This window comes from Capsella rubella, unplaced genomic scaffold (genome assembly GCF_000375325.1).
Source record: "Capsella rubella cultivar Monte Gargano unplaced genomic scaffold, Caprub1_0 scaffold_1, whole genome shotgun sequence".
Taxonomy (NCBI): domain Eukaryota; kingdom Viridiplantae; phylum Streptophyta; class Magnoliopsida; order Brassicales; family Brassicaceae; genus Capsella; species Capsella rubella.
In genome coordinates this window covers 7,906,641-7,921,782 of record NW_006238923.1, presented here as the reverse complement: position 1 = coordinate 7,921,782, position 15,142 = coordinate 7,906,641, and the positions used below count along the sequence as shown (strand labels likewise).

General features: G+C 35.0%; 5 protein-coding genes across 7 annotated transcripts; 3 read left to right on the top strand and 2 right to left on the bottom strand.

The window, feature by feature from the left end:
• The first annotated feature begins 1,741 nt into the window (after positions 1 to 1,741).
• Positions 1,742 to 2,719, top strand: LOC17898243 (blue copper protein). The gene is made up of 2 exons (XM_006304175.2): positions 1,742 to 1,978; positions 2,220 to 2,719. The coding sequence occupies exons 1-2, from the start codon at positions 1,825 to 1,827 to the stop codon at positions 2,606 to 2,608; spliced, it is 543 nt and encodes a 180-aa protein (XP_006304237.1). The 5' UTR covers positions 1,742 to 1,824; the 3' UTR covers positions 2,609 to 2,719.
• A 735-nt stretch (positions 2,720 to 3,454) lies between these two features.
• Positions 3,455 to 4,129, top strand: LOC17897523. The gene has a single exon (XM_006305688.2). The coding sequence runs from the start codon at positions 3,625 to 3,627 to the stop codon at positions 4,078 to 4,080; it is 456 nt and encodes a 151-aa protein (XP_006305750.1). The 5' UTR covers positions 3,455 to 3,624; the 3' UTR covers positions 4,081 to 4,129.
• Positions 4,130 to 6,737: 2,608 nt separating this feature from the next.
• On the top strand, positions 6,738 to 10,140 carry LOC17897468 (O-fucosyltransferase 7). Of its 3 annotated transcripts, none has more exons than XM_023789290.1 (13): positions 6,738 to 6,830; positions 6,955 to 7,123; positions 7,237 to 7,341; positions 7,474 to 7,548; positions 7,870 to 7,969; positions 8,059 to 8,126; positions 8,221 to 8,309; positions 8,421 to 8,730; positions 8,836 to 8,969; positions 9,050 to 9,263; positions 9,366 to 9,550; positions 9,643 to 9,738; positions 9,818 to 10,140. In XM_023789290.1, exons 2-13 carry the CDS (start codon positions 6,959 to 6,961, stop codon positions 9,942 to 9,944), a joined length of 1,668 nt encoding a protein of 555 aa, XP_023645058.1. In that variant the 5' UTR covers positions 6,738 to 6,830; positions 6,955 to 6,958; the 3' UTR covers positions 9,945 to 10,140. The 3 variants fall into 3 exon arrangements, with proteins under 3 accessions (XP_023645058.1, XP_023645057.1, XP_006306504.1); XM_023789289.1 differs by having other exon boundaries at positions 6,914 to 7,123; XM_006306442.2 differs by lacking the exon at positions 6,738 to 6,830 and having other exon boundaries at positions 6,849 to 7,123.
• A 107-nt stretch (positions 10,141 to 10,247) lies between these two features.
• LOC17896856 (cytochrome c oxidase subunit 6b-1) lies at positions 10,248 to 12,077 on the bottom strand. The gene is made up of 5 exons (XM_006305568.2): positions 11,915 to 12,077; positions 11,104 to 11,415; positions 10,911 to 10,993; positions 10,729 to 10,810; positions 10,248 to 10,520 (listed from the first exon to the last, which is right to left on the bottom strand). The coding sequence occupies exons 1-5, from the start codon at positions 11,945 to 11,947 to the stop codon at positions 10,467 to 10,469; spliced, it is 564 nt and encodes a 187-aa protein (XP_006305630.1). The 5' UTR covers positions 11,948 to 12,077; the 3' UTR covers positions 10,248 to 10,466.
• A 528-nt stretch (positions 12,078 to 12,605) lies between these two features.
• LOC17896790 (alcohol dehydrogenase-like 2) lies at positions 12,606 to 15,051 on the bottom strand. Its single transcript, XM_006304978.2, has 9 exons — positions 14,753 to 15,051; positions 14,628 to 14,674; positions 14,208 to 14,536; positions 13,970 to 14,052; positions 13,789 to 13,864; positions 13,547 to 13,611; positions 13,348 to 13,443; positions 13,056 to 13,217; positions 12,606 to 12,968 (listed from the first exon to the last, which is right to left on the bottom strand). Exons 1-9 carry the CDS (start codon positions 14,942 to 14,944, stop codon positions 12,852 to 12,854), a joined length of 1,167 nt encoding a protein of 388 aa, XP_006305040.1. The 5' UTR covers positions 14,945 to 15,051; the 3' UTR covers positions 12,606 to 12,851.
• Between the last annotated feature and the right edge of the window lie 91 nt (positions 15,052 to 15,142).

Here is a 15,142-nt window from a genome sequence, read left to right as displayed (position 1 = left end):
AGATGATGATCATTGTCTTATCATGAAGACTCATCAAAGAAATTTTTGGAGACTCAATAGATAAAAAGGAAAAAAAAAAGAAAAGAAAAAGTAAAGGCTATGATGAATTTTGTTTTTGACCTAGCCTATAGATATATATGATTCAAACATCTTTATGTGTGAAAAGCTTTTCACTATATCTGAATAAGAAAACACCTCAAAATATAGCCGACTGTTCTCTTCGGCAGCTTTTTATGTTTTGAGCTTAGATTCACACTATCTTGCAGCTTTCTCTTCATCTTTTTGTTAAAGGTATTTTTCGATTTCTTTGTTTATTGTATTCTTAGCTGCATTCATCCACTATCTCTCTTAAAACTCAAAATGGGTATGAAAAACAAAATCCATAAAATCATGATATAGACAAATTTTCAGATGTCGAATAACTTAAATTTGAAAATTAACTACATTTAAAAACTCTAGCAGATTGCATTATAAATAATATTAAATCAATAAAAACTTAGGAAGAAAACAAAAAATCAAATTGGATCACAAAAAAATAAAATAAAGAAGTTAATTCGAAAATCTACATGTTTTTTTGATATATCTATTCAACGGTTGGGTGACTTGGATTCATGATTTGGTTATTTGGTATCTTGGCCCTTTTAGGAAGTGAGTTATTTGGTTAGATGGGCCATTATGTAGCTTCGCTGTACAGAATAATTTGGAACCACGCATTAGGCATTCCATGTTTCAGTTCGTCTCAAGTTTTAACTTTTCTTTGGTTTCAGAAAATAGTTCTTAAATTAGGTTGAACCGAATTACATTTTCAGATGCCTTAGATCACTCTTTGCAGTGTATATATAATTTACTTGTTACAAGTTTGTATACATGGTTATTTTGCTAGTATATACGATAGGTTTTTTTTTTTAAATTGAAATATGTATCAGAGGTGATACAACATATTTATGAATATAGTCCATCCCTGATAAAAAAAACATGTACATCATTAGTTGTGTTGTCTCGATCATATGCTTCTCAAGACTAGTTACCACATATAACACCTTTTGATTAGCTTAGATTATAAGTTGAGTAAAGCTGCAGAAACATGTCTCTTCATTAATTTTTTTTTCAAATCATTCCTTAGTAATGAATCATGCATTTGTTAGTTTAACTAAATAAAATTTTGTTGACAAAAAGAGATATATGTCACCAAAAAACCATAGTCTAGCAAATAATGATATATATATATATATAAAATATAGCTAATTCGCCTGTGTGTGATTGTTTGGAACTGAATTTCCATCTGCTTTTTTGGTTAAGTCTATATATTTGATCATTGTGGTCTGTGGAGCTGTGAAGATAACTGATAACAAGATCGAATCTCTTGACCTCATTACTAAGCTGGTGCGTTGTTACCATTAAGCCACTTTAATCATACTAATTAGTATACAAAATTAAAAAATTTATATTTTCATATGGTGCACTCCACCCTTGATCAACGTGGATCCGTCACTGGTGCAAAGTTAAAAGTTATCAAATACTAGCTGAATATCAAATAACCTGATCATATATAGTTTAGTGATTTGGCCGTTGGTTTAAGTGTGTGTAAATTATGATCGAAAAAGTTATACGAAGTAATATATTATATATAACTATATAAGTCATATTCACATAGAAAAAAGTTTTTTTCCAAGCATATCCGGAAGTCCAAACCTTAATCATGGGTTTAATTCCTTTATAAGTCGACTAAATGAACTCCAACAATACACACACCCTATCTAAAAATGCATAAGTCACAAGAAATCTTCATAAAATAGTATTCTCTTGTTTTTAGCAGAAAACAATATGAGCACACTTCTTGGTTGCATTGCCCTCCTAGGCATGTTCTTCTATATGGTGGCCCCTGCCTCATCCGCCACTCTTACGGTGAATTGGTCCCTTGGCACTGACTATACACCGCTCACCACCGGAAAGAGCTTCGCCGTTGGCGATACCATCGGTGATTCATCTCTTAACTCTATCGAGACATATAATATGACTCATAACTACTTCTTCTTTGCACACATATATATTTATTTAGTTGGGATTAAATGAATGGCCAAAATAAAACCTAATCCAGTAACTAATGACATGACAAAATGATTATGATGACATTATTTTTTGCATAGAATAATAATGTAAACCGAAAAAATCAAATCAAACCGATAACATTAATATTGTTACACAATTGTGTTATTCAGTGTTCAACTACGGTGCTGGTCACACGGTTGATGAAGTGAGTGAGAATGACTACAAGAGTTGTACTTTAGGGAACTCCATTACATCTGACAGCAGTGGAACCACAACCATAGCTCTCACCACCACTGGACCTCGCTACTTCATATGTGGAATCCCCGGCCATTGCACTGGCGGTATGAAACTCGCAGTCACCGTGGCATCGACCTCGTCAAACGGTGTAGGTGGTGGCACTACCACACCAACCCCCACACCAACTTCTTTCACCGGAGGTGGTGGTTACAACCCCACGACCACACAGGCCATTCCTTGTGCAGCTTGGGCCGTGTCCTACCCATTAGGGGCTTTATTAGCGACTTGGGCCCTAGTTTTTTATGCATTGGCTTTGCCTTAGTTGAAATTTTTGTTGTATATGTGTGTGTGTGTGTGTATGTTAGTTATATCATCTTTCAAACAAACAAAAACTATACTACCGAACAAAAGGAAACGCGATTGCCATGTGTCGGTATGAGAGTACGATTACTCGTAATCAAACAAAAACTATACTACCAAACAAAAGGAAGCGATTGCCATGTGTCGGTATGAGATGAGACTGATTACGATTACTCGTAAAGCATCATGTACCGTCTCTTACCTAATATGTAAGGATCCCACAAGATCTCTCGTACATCTAAGCCGTCCATATAAATAATACATTGTAACCACTCCAGATCTCTCCTCGAACCGACGTAACCACAGAATAATATTGTTTGTTTTTAACCAAGACATGGTGTCCAGGACTTCAAGTGACGGAGATTTCGAGTGGTTTTGATCAGAGTTCAAATTTGATTTGAGGATTTCTACCATGAGTTTATATTGGCTAACGTATACGTTTCAGAATATAGAAAAACTCAACTCTTTGAATACCGAAAATTCATTTGGGACTCGATTTAAGGGAATTGTTTATTTTAACGTTATCAAGTTATTTATTATTTTTTTTATTTTTTTTGCAAACAACGTTATCAAGTTAATTAATAACAAATACAATGTGGGTCTAAGTAACAACGTATTATTGATCTGAGAACATATAATATCATGTTCTTTTTGTCGATATTAGTATTTTGATAACCACTTTTGTCGAAAATATGGAAAAATGACCTAACATTTTCATTTAATTGTCATTTGTTTTTTCATTACTACTTCGAATGAATACTTAAATGAAATAAAATATCATTAATATGAACCGGCGTGACTGGTTTCTTTTTTTTTTGGCCTTTTAGGAAAAAGTTAAGTAAAGAAATATCTCGGAAACATCAAATAAAGATCATAACCAGCTAAGCAAGCACCTATAAATGAACACAAACACACACCAAAACGGCGAGAAGAAAGAAAAAGAAGAAACCAATCAGGTCATCCACAACTACTTCAACAATGGCAAACGTTTTCCTCATCAGTAGCAGAAACAGAAGATCAATGCGAACAGCAACAGATTCATCATCAAAACCAAAGAACCATACGGTGAAGAGAACAAATTCATCTTCTGACTACGTTTACTCATGCAAAAAACATCCGAAGCACAGACAATCTCCTGGAATATGTTCCCTTTGTCTCAACGAGAGTCTCTCCAAGTTGTCTAGCGATTTCCATGAAAATAGTTCAAGCATGAGCTCATCGTCTTTGGCTAAGACGGTGTCATCTTGCTCCTCCTCTTCTTCAGAATCAGAATCAGAATCAGATTACTCTTCCACGGCTATCTCTTCTCATTACTCTTCTGTCTCTTCTTGCTTGTCTCCTCTTCAACATAGATATAGTGAGATCGTTGTTAATAGTAAGAAGAAAAAGAAGCATGTCAAGAAACAAAGCTTCCTCTCTAGATTGTTTATGTAATTAATTATCACATTTTTGGTTCTGATATATTCATTTGTTCTTCTCTGTCTCTTTACCCCTAAAAATACAGAGTGAAAAGATCTTGACAAAAAAAGAAAAAAAAGAATACAGAGTAAAAATTAATCACCTCAAATATAATTACAAGATGATCTAAACAAGTTTATTTACATGATTTGTTTTAATGTGTATTTGATTTCTTGAATACTAGAAATACTTTTTTATAAAAAATATTCTAAAGAATATACTAAAGTTGGAAGTTGGAAACCGAGTGTATTTATTATATCTCTTGAATTTTACCGGAGAAAATTTGATTTATTTACTGAGGTTTTTTCATAATTCGATATGAGTAAAATGTGAGAACTAAAAAAAAAAAACAAAGGATGCAGACAGACAAAGGGTGTGATTGGTTAGCACATGACATTACACATCTGGCAGATACAATTAATGTACGGTTAGAGGACAAAGACGTGTCGTGCTTCATTCATTCAGATTTGGTATTACAGCTGGTCTAAATTAATAAGTAGCTTACCATAATATTTGCTTAAAATGCAATTTAAATTACTTTAAAACGGCACTAATTCCATTATTAATCCTCCCAAGCGGAACCGTACAGTAACTTTTCATATTTTGTAGTACCCAAGAAACCTAAATAAAGTATTTACTTGGAACTTGGAACGCTTGATCACAATTAGTCACTAATCTACCTTAAAATCTGCTTTGCTACGTTGACCATGGCTCTGTAATCTACTGTTTTAATGTTTTTAACTAATAATGCAACAAGAGATTTGATTTGGCTACATGTTAAAAGAGCGAGTTAGTGGGTTGTACACAGACGTACAACTGTAGTGGCCAGTTCATGTCTGAGCAGTGATCTGATGAATGATCTCTACTCAGCCACTTTCCACGAAAGTACATTCTCTCTTTCTTTGTTCTCTCCCACGAGACGTTTGATCTGATTCTTCTCTCCGTAGTCCGTACCATGTCAACACAAAATGGACCTTATTGATTATTTCTTAAGTAACGCATGTTTTACCTTCGATTAATTGATGATAATATATATATATATATACATTATTATATCATTATTTTTTAACGTATATAATATACCGATATAGCATTACATTCAAAATAGAAAATAGTCAAATACCGATATAATTTCATATATACGTCTGGCACAGCAAACGAAGACCATATTTTTTTTTTAAGTTACATGGGATTCGAATGACATGGAAGAATTAATAAACAATATTAGGGCTATGCAACTTTCTGATTTCGTATTACAAAATGAAAGACAAACACTGTTTACATTGAATCCTAGCGACATCCAGTTAATTTTTGAAGCAAAAGTTTTGTAAGTTAATTAAAGAGAAAGAAAACATGAACCCATAGATATTGGGAACTTTCCGGAATATATGGGTAGATCTCCCATCGTGGGAGTATGAATGTGGTCTTTATGTGACCCCAAAATATCTTCAAATCCCATAATGAATTTGTTAACAGACTAATAGAGTTCAACGAAATTGTCCATTCAAATATTCAATATCAAGAAGAATGAGTGCAACAAAATTATTATTTTATAGCAGTTTCAACTCATCATTCTCATCTTTACTCCTATAATGCTTGCCATTTATATCTAATTCAATTTTCAGCTGATTTATAGCTTACCTTCAAAGAATGAACAATCATTCGAATTTCATGGATTAATGTAGCTAATAAATTTCATTCAATTTGCTGACATAAACATTACCCCGTTTCAAATATAGATAGTAAATTGCGGAATCACTTTTTTTTTTGTCATCATTATAAATTATACGTCTTTCTTTGAGAGGGACCGGACTCGAACCCGGATCTGGTGAGAAGGCAACAGAGGTGAGAACCACTAGCCCACTTGTCCTTCTCATTGCGGAATCACTTTTAAAAAATAAATAAATAAACGTAAAATTTTGATTAATGTTTGATAGTGAAAGAAGAATAGTAAAATCATGTCTTTAAAACATAGAAAGTTAAAAAGTGGTATATGAGTCATCACTTTATTATATAAAAAAATATTTGTATCAGGAAAAATTCATAAAAATACACTAACTAGTTGTTATAGACTTGTAGATAAATATAGTTGGTATATCTTTATGGAATTTTCTCTTTGTATTATATAATCTATTTATAATTCCAAAAAACTTAAATCCAGTCACAATGAAATTATTGAGTATATATATACAAACAAATTAATCCGTTGTAATTACTATCGTCACTATTTAAAACTTTAGAATACATGTTATTTTTCTCATTAAAAAATACAACTTTGGAAAATATATAATCTATTATGATTTATGACCAAACCAATTGTATATCTTATAGAGAGGATCCAATGCTATGCTTTAGTGTTACATACGGTGTTACTGAGATGGATCCACGATGAAGATGATCAAATCTTGTTGATCGCAATAAATTGAGATTTATAGGTTACGACTTTGTCCATTGACAAAATTAAATTAGATATCGACTTCACGCGCATAACAACGATTCCATCTCTAAGATCAGGTCAAACGTCACGTGACCCTTCCTCTTACCTTTTAGGCTTCTCAAACTCCTTAAAATAGAACACGAAAGAACCAAACCAAAAATTCATTTAATAAAAAAGATCGTCGAGTTTTGTGCATTAGACCTCATCGTGGCATGGGTTGATTCATTGACCTCTATACTTTCCTTTTTCGGCTATTACACTCTCTCTCCATACTTCCACAAATAGAAAGGTCATTTACTTACACAAAACCAAACAGAACAAAAACAAAGAAAGATCAAGATCCGTTTTTTCTGAATCTTTGTTTCACGACAGGTTTTTCTTTTCTTGAATGTTGTCGTTTGGATCGTTCTCAGAGAAATGCGACGGCGGAGGAAGACGGTTGTGGTGGCGGTTGTGATACGGAGGGTGCTAATATGCGCCATATGTGCAATGACATTACTTGGCTTTCTCATCGTACATTTTTACGTTGCTCCTCTCAATAGACTCCCTAGGCTTCATCTTAATTATCAGCGCAACACTCGCGTCCGTAACCTAAACCTCTCTACTTTTATCTTGATCGGTCTTATTTTGGGATGTATTAGTGTTCTTAACTACTGAGTTTGTATGGTTTCTTGATTTGATTCTCTGTTTAACAGCGAGGAGATGACATCGATTACAACAAATCTATCACAGAACAGAGCTTGAAGAGGAACTTGTCTCGTGTGAAATCCACTGAAGCTCCTCTTATCACCAAACCAAAGGTTCAATTTTTAAGGTTTTTCTTGTTTGGAGTAAAGATTTGAACTTTGGCTATCACTATGTTTCCGATTTTTATCAGTATGAATATTTTATTTCTTCTATAACTCATGGCTGATTCTGTTTTCAAAATATAGAACAGTGAGGTTCAGTATCAGAGTTTAACATCGGAATACAACACCGAGCTAGTTCCTCCTTCTTCTAATTCCAAGGTTTAATTTTATTTTCACATTTTGATTCTTGATGTAAAGAATGCCTAAGATTAGTTGCTTGTAAGTAAATCATCAGTGGGTGTTTAGTAATGATAATGTGATTGTTTCTTGAAAAAGAGTGGAACCAGAGAGGACATTGTCTATATATACAATTGTTTTATGCATGGAGTACGTTTCCAGAGTGTAGAATTAGTTTAGTGGTTGCAGTGACGTGCTAACTTCGGAACACTAGACAATTGTGACTTAGATTGAAGAATTTTGAATCTTTTGAATAGAAGGATCATGCTTCTTTCGTGTTTTTCACTCCTTTAGATTTGACAGTTGAACATTACAAGCGGGATCCCGGATTTCGAAAAGCTTTGGAAACCTCCACACAACCGCAATTTCGTCCCTTGTGTCAACCCCACTCCTAGTTACACATGTGAGACAATGAAGCTGTCTGGTTTGGTTTCTTTTTGTAGCCAACATTAAAGTCTTTTGTTGTTAACTCGTGATTCTCTGCTTCTTCAGCTCCATTGGAAACTAGAGGCTATCTTCTTGTTCACACGAATGGCGGGCTTAACCAAATGCGCGCTGGGGTAAGTATATAGCCGTGGTCTTGATGTTCCTTTTCACTTACAAGAATGAAATACTTATGGTTGAATTATCCTTCTTCTATTCTATAATTTACAGATATGTGATATGGTAGCTATTGCTCGTATTATAAATGCAACACTTGTAGTCCCAGAGCTCGATAAACGATCTTTCTGGCAGGATACTAGGTTAGCTCCATGTAACCATACTCTGTTTTGTTTTTCTTGTCTTTGACATTTTCAAGATCCTGTTTTCACCTGTATTTGTTCTGTTTTTTTGGACTAATCCGGTCGAAACAGCAAATTCTCGGATGTGTTTGATGAAGATCACTTCATCAATGCGTTGTCTAAAGATGTAAAAGTCATCAAGAAGCTTCCAAAAGGTATTGATGGACTCACAAAGGTGGTTAAGCATTTCAAAAGCTATTCAGGATTGAGTTACTACCAGAAAGAGATAGCTAGTATGTGGGATGAATACAAGGTGATTCGAGCCGCTAAATCCGATTCACGTCTAGCAAACAACAATCTACCTCCGGATATCCAGAAGCTGCGTTGCCGTGCTTGCTACGAGGCTCTACGCTTCTCTCCTAAAATCAAATCAATGGGACAAGTAAAACTATTGATCTACCTATAACCATGTCATATGACATATCTTCCTCTCTAACATCTGACTTACTAAAGTTTTGATTGTTTTGTTGTATGATTAATCTTGCAGCTTTTGGTTGATAGGATGAGGTCTTATGGTCTATACATCGCGTTGCATTTGAGATTCGAGAAAGATATGCTAGCTTTCAGCGGCTGCAACCACGGTTTATCCGCTCCTGAAGCTGCTGAGCTTAGGAAGATAAGGTAACCAAAACAAACCGTACTTTTCTTTCTGTGATTTGCTTGCAGGTTGCTATATTTGTATAATAAGATTGCGTGTTTAGGAAGAATACAGCGTATTGGAAAGTGAAAGACATTGATGGAAGAGTACAAAGGCTCAAAGGGTATTGCCCATTGACTCCAAAAGAAGTTAGAATTTTTCTAACAGCTCTTGGATATTCATCAAACACACCAATATATATAGCTGCTGGTGAGATATATGGTGGTGAGTCTCGGTTAGCCGATCTACGATCTCGTTTCTCAATGTTAATGAGTAAGGTAGTTTGCAAAGTTTCAAGCCTTTAGGTTTTAATTATGGATTAGTAACTAATCATGAGACTGAATAAAAAGATTGAGACTCTTTTATTTTGGTAATGAAAGGAAAAATTGGCAACAAGAGAAGAGCTTAAGCCTTTTATGAACCACTCAACTCAAATGGCTGCACTTGACTACATTGTTTCCGTCGAAAGCGATGTTTTTATTCCGTCATATAGTGGAAACATGGCGAGAGCTGTTGAAGGGCATCGCCGGTATCTTGGACACCGGAAAACTATCTCTCCGGACAGGTGAAAATCAGATAGTGTTTTTTGTATTTATTTTTTTGGTTTCAAGTCATGGAATCTTGCTTGCTTACATTTTGTGGACATTTGTGAGTCAGGAAAGCCATTGTGAGGTTGATAGACAGGATTGGAAAGGGAGCTGAAAAAGATAACCAGAAAGTGTATGAAAGAATTGTAGATATTCACAAAACCAAGTAAGCCAAAACCAAACCTTAATAGTGATATCGTTCATATAATAGTGAGTCTCTAATTGTTGTGGTTAATTGAATACAGACAAGGGTCACCGAGGAGGAGAAAAGGGCCAGCTTCGGGAACAAAGGGTTTGGAGAGACATCGTTCTGAGGAATCCTTCTATGAAAACCCATTACCGGACTGTATCTGCCAGAAAGACCGCAGTTGAATGAGATAATGGACATGACGCTAGTATTTTTCATGCTCTTTAGCATTGAAGATGGAGTTTCATTGATACTCATAGGCGTATTATAGGTAATACCGTTATAGCATTATAGGGAAAGCTACGTCTGGCTGATGAACTATATCATGTTATCAAACAGTTTGGTGATTAGTGAACAATCAATATGTCTTCCAAAGTTTTATTTTGATTGGAATGAGAATGATAAAATATTATATATGCAACCTTGGAGAATCAAAAGACAAAATGTCTCCGGTTTGAAGAACTGAAACTGGCCATGGGAAAGTATAATCAGGAAGAAAACATATCAAAATCAGATGATCCTCAAAACTTATATAAGAGAAAATTTGAGATTATCAAGTTTTGTTAAATTCTCACATTTTATGATTGATGGGAACCAGAAGTGCTGGTTTGTAAAATCTTATTAAACTCTGCAATGTAACTCGAGACATCATGAAGGTAACAGCAAAGAGGAATGACAGGCATATGATTCTTCTTTAGGAGACTGTCTTAAAGAGGGCCGGGGAATGTTCCATTCTCTCTTTGCTCGTTCCACCTATCAACCTGTAAACAAACAAAATATATATTTTGCACTGTTAAGAAGCAGAATGGTGAAAAACATCCAAAAAGCACTCAGAGGGTAAGTTCCATGAAAATTTATCATCTCATAACAGCGAAGCCGTCTAAATAAAGGTTGTTTTGTAACTAATCAGCATTGTCTAATAGTCACTGGAACTACTGAAAGAGTGAAGAAGGATAATGGAAAGTATACCCATTCACTGGGGCAAAGAGATCGGTAAAACTTAGCAAACTTATCACATTCTGGAGCTTCATCACCCTTAGCAGCTACACATCTGGAGATTAGTAAACAATCAAAAGACTTAGACATGGGGAGTTGGATAAAAAACTGAAGGGAAAAAAAGGAGTAACCATAGAAGAACACTGGGTTTTCACCTGTGATATTCAATGTAACGAGTGAAACAATGCCTAGTTTGGTTTGTTGTCGGGAAACGGAAATCAGCAGGAGCTGTCTCAAGCTGTAGAAATGAGACAACTTAATCAGTTACTTATCAAGAGAGAACGAAGAGCAAGCACATCAAAGCAAGCATCTTTTGTTTTTGGTGGATGGCTACTACTAGTAATATACCTTGATCTCATCAGGAGTTTCCTCAGCAACTGCTTCACTAGAGTTTTCGTCATTATTTTCCTCGGTAGCAGCAGGGGTCTCTTCAGCATTGTCTTCCGCAGCAGCAGGAGCCTCAGAAGCCTCTTCGGTTGAAGCAAGAGCAGATTCAACCTTCTCTTCAACCGCAGAAACCGCTTTCTCAACAGGAGATTCTTCCTTAGTTTGTTCCGTGGTAACCTCTTCAACTTGTTTAGTAACTTCTGGTACTACCTCTTTCACTTCCACAGGCTTGGCAGTAGTATCTTGCTTTACATCTTTCTCCAAATGATATTGCTGCCAAATAAAATCACCAGCACAAAACAAAACAAAAGTGTTCCCAAGTATCAGACCAAATGATACCAACATAATCGATCCTATTTGTTACAAATCGAAGCAAATCATTCAACACCATCATTCTATACGCTGTTAATGCCATTTACAATCTAAAAAAATGGATTTTTTCAAAGCTCATCTAAAAACTGGTATGTTGACCTGTTCAAAACAATAGACTTTGTGAACCCGATCGAGAAATTGAATGTATTGAAGAGAGAAAGAACACTAATTTAGCTCGTTCTGAGATAATAAAATCAAAAATCGAATTGAAATCAGATCTAACAAAGTGGCAAAAAAACATAAGCAAACGATCACAAAATCAAACTCAAACCCGAAAGTATCATACAGAGACAGCTCACTCTTTCACTAGATCGAACAACAAAGATCAGATGAATACTGAGGATCTGCGAGATTACAGCACAGAGAACAAATGAGAAATGAGGTCAGACGGAAGAATAACCTCGGAGAGAGATGGAGTTTGAGCATCCGCCATTGAAGATGTGTGGTCAAAAGAAACTTGGAGATTCTTCAGGTGAGACTACTGGAGAACGATGAGGATCGGAGAGACAAGAATCTTTTGATGATAATACAATACTCTCAGAGATTGTTAGGTTTAAGCTAGCTCTCTCCAGGATCTCTCTATCTGGGTTATGTCCTTTACCGACAAAACGACGGTGTTTCGTTTTAACATGATCTGGGCCTGTTTTACAGAGTCCACTCTAGGCCCATTAGACTCTTTTTAGTTTTATTTGTCTGGAGTTCATTTTGGAGCTTATTATTACACTTAGACCAACATTATAGGGATATCCTCATATTTTCAAAGAAAAGATCTTCCATAAGATTTTTCTTTGAAAATATAGGGGTATCTTAGGAGCTAAGATACCCCTATAATGTTGCCCTTACCGTAAGTGGCAAACAAGAAAAATAAAACTTTGGATAAATGGTCTAATTCAATCTTAATTTAAGGCTTTCGTTTTCGAATGCAGGTCACTTTTATTTCTTCATCAAAATCGTGTTCGATTTCCTTTATTTGGTTTTGTGGTTATATTTAAGTGATTTATGTATCTTGTATTTTGTATTACTCTTATGATATGATAATACTGTATATTGATTGGTGTTAAGAAACAAAAAAAATATATAACTATAGAAGATAGCACAAAAATGTGTTTATCTTCAACCATAAATGAAACAATATGAGCAAATTCAATATCTCAACAAAGGAATTACATCATTCTCAAATTGCTATATTTTTTTTTAATTATTCTTTGTTACCATCGATGGTTTGGGTAAATGTAAGAAAATTACATCATCCTCAAATTGCTTTTTCTTTTTTTCTTTTTTTCTTTTTATTCTTCTTTGTTACCATCGATGGTTTGGGTAAATGTAAGAAATTGTAATTATTTATCCATCCATAGAATGCAACGGATAGAGCTCCCTTCAGCCAATAATTCGAAAGCTTTGTTAATTTCCTCAAACTTCAATTCGTGTGTAATCAGACCGTCCAAGTTTAGCTCCTGCAATCATATAAACTCACATCACATGCATAAATATCAATATAGAGTGCTAGAAATAAGTGCAACTGGATTACTTTTCTTGTATACCTTTTTTAAATAACGATCCACGAGAATGGGAATATCAAGTTTGGGTTTCAAACCACCAAATAATGTTCCACATACAGTTCTGCCTCTAAGAAGATCATAACTACCCAAGCTTATTGGCATAGCATCTTTTTCCATCCCCAATACTACCGTTTTACCCGATCCCTTCAAAGAAAAATTAATACGAAACTTGATTTAATTTGGTTTATGCATGTAATTATAATGATGCTAGTTACGTTAATAACCAATTGATATTCAAAAAAAAATTGTAACGTTAACCAATTAGAAACTGTACCGGGCGAGTGCTATTGAAAGCCTCCTCCATCGATGAAGATAAACCAATGCATTCAAAACTATAGTCAACTCCTCCTTCTGTCATATCGTTAATCACCTTTTTCCATAATTATACTATATAGATTAGTTTGTTTGCATGTTACGAATTATATATAAGTTAAGAAAACTTTGTAAAAAACTAGTGTAAGTGATCAACACACTTGGCTAGTTTTCTTCTCTCCACACAAAGTAGGGTTGACGAAATCCGTGATCCCGAATTGTTTACCTACTCCAACATCAGTAATTAAAGGTGTCTTAATATCCAAATATAAAATGATATTGAAATATAAAAAGACCAAACTAACTAATAATAGTGTATGTTCACCAAAAAAAAACACTAATAATAGTGTATTGCGAAGTACTTGTACTATATATACATTTGTTTAACAAAGTGTAACCTAACCTATTTCAAACTTTTCTGGATTGAGATCCACACCAATGATCCGTGCAGCCCCACGCAGCCTGGCTCCTTCTGCAACCTGTTTACCAAATTTTTTTTTTTTAATAAATAAATCATATGTGATATGACTTTGATTTGCAATAACTACTTTACACGAGATCATTAGATATATTGTAAATGGTACCGCAAGTCCAACAGCACCAAGGCCAAAGATAGCGACAGTGGAACCTTTCTCCACATCAGCCACCTTCCACACAGCTCCAACTCCTACAGTCCATGCATATTATAAAAAAAAATTCAAAGAGTGTAATAACTATTATATTCCACCCCTTATTTTCTAGTTAAGTTAATGTTTTAGCCTCGGATAAAACTAAAACTATCAAAATCAACCCTATGCGAATATGAAAATGAAGGTAATTGACCTGTGGAGACGCAGCAGCCTAGCAAGGCTGCTTTGTGAACGGGAATCTCCGGGGAGATCTTGACGAGATGTGCGATATCTACGACGGTGTATTCAGTAAAACTCGAGACAAACAAAAAATGGTAAATGTCTTCTCCGGAAGAGTCTTTGAATCTAGAACTCATTCCGTATCGTCTAGTGTTTGATAAGAAATCGTTGGTATATCTGGTGCACCAGTTGCCCTTTGGAGATTTGCAGTCTTTGCATTCTTCACATTGAGGGTGAAACACTGGCAAAACGACGTCGCCTTGTTCGAATCCGTCCACGTTTTCTCCAGTACTCTCGACCACACTAGATATATAACAAAGTAATTAGGCAGATTTCTTGAATATCAAGATTTGTTAAAAACTGAAATGAGAGAAGTGTAAATATGAATGTTCACCCGACTGCTTCGTGTCCTAGAATCCTAGGAAACCTAGCAAGAGGTCCCTGGATAAAGCTCAAATGGATTAGAGAAGAACAGCTTAGTCGTTGACTTTTTCCATGTAAGGTAGAAAAAAAACTTACACTGTCTAGTTTCGAGAAAGTAAGATCGGTGTGACATAGAGAAGTGCACAAAATCTTGATCCTAATTTCATAAGCTCTTGGTGGATCAACTTGGATCTCTTCTATCACCAATGGTTCCCTTGCTTTTCGTAAAATTGCGGCTTTGCATCGAATCGGCTTTCCTTGTGTGCTGGAGAATGAAGTCTTTTCCATGGTTAATGACGGATTATGATGGAGTGATCTGAGAGAGAGAGATGGTCACTTGTTTCTTCTTATATATATACATTTTCCGGTCACTCTTCTTATATTATCTCATTTTATCTCTGCAAAAGATTCCCTAAATTTTTTATCAATAGTTTGTTTTTCTAATATATCACTTTAGTTGAATAATTAAGCACGTCTCTGTGTGTA

Bases quoted from the DNA above. Each gene is read 5' to 3' on its own strand.
- LOC17898243 (XM_006304175.2), top strand. From the start codon at position 1,825: ATGAGCACACTTCTTGGTTGCATTGCCCTCCTAGGCATGTTCTTCTAT. The intron at 1,979-2,219 runs GTGATTCATCTC...TGTGTTATTCAG, and splicing joins CGCCGTTGGCGATACCATCG to TGTTCAACTACGGTGCTGGT.
- LOC17897523 (XM_006305688.2), top strand. From the start codon at position 3,625: ATGGCAAACGTTTTCCTCATCAGTAGCAGAAACAGAAGATCAATGCGA.
- LOC17897468 (XM_023789290.1), top strand. From the start codon at position 6,959: ATGCGACGGCGGAGGAAGACGGTTGTGGTGGCGGTTGTGATACGGAGG. The intron at 7,549-7,869 runs GTTTAATTTTAT...TAGATTTGACAG, and splicing joins CTCCTTCTTCTAATTCCAAG to TTGAACATTACAAGCGGGAT. The intron at 8,310-8,420 runs GTTAGCTCCATG...CGGTCGAAACAG, and splicing joins TCTTTCTGGCAGGATACTAG to CAAATTCTCGGATGTGTTTG.
- LOC17896856 (XM_006305568.2), bottom strand. From the start codon at position 11,947: ATGGCGGATGCTCAAACTCCATCTCTCTCCGAG. The intron at 11,416-11,914 runs GTTATTCTTCCG...TTTATTTGGCAG, and splicing joins AAACTCCATCTCTCTCCGAG to CAATATCATTTGGAGAAAGA. The intron at 10,811-10,910 runs GTGAAAACCCAG...ACTAATCTCCAG, and splicing joins CGTTACATTGAATATCACAG to ATGTGTAGCTGCTAAGGGTG.
- LOC17896790 (XM_006304978.2), bottom strand. From the start codon at position 14,944: ATGGAAAAGACTTCATTCTCCAGCACACAAGGAAAGCCGATTCGATGC. The intron at 14,053-14,207 runs GTCAATTACCTT...CATGGACTGTAG, and splicing joins AGGCTGCTGCGTCTCCACAG to GAGTTGGAGCTGTGTGGAAG. The intron at 13,865-13,969 runs GTACCATTTACA...TTTGGTAAACAG, and splicing joins TTGGTGCTGTTGGACTTGCG to GTTGCAGAAGGAGCCAGGCT.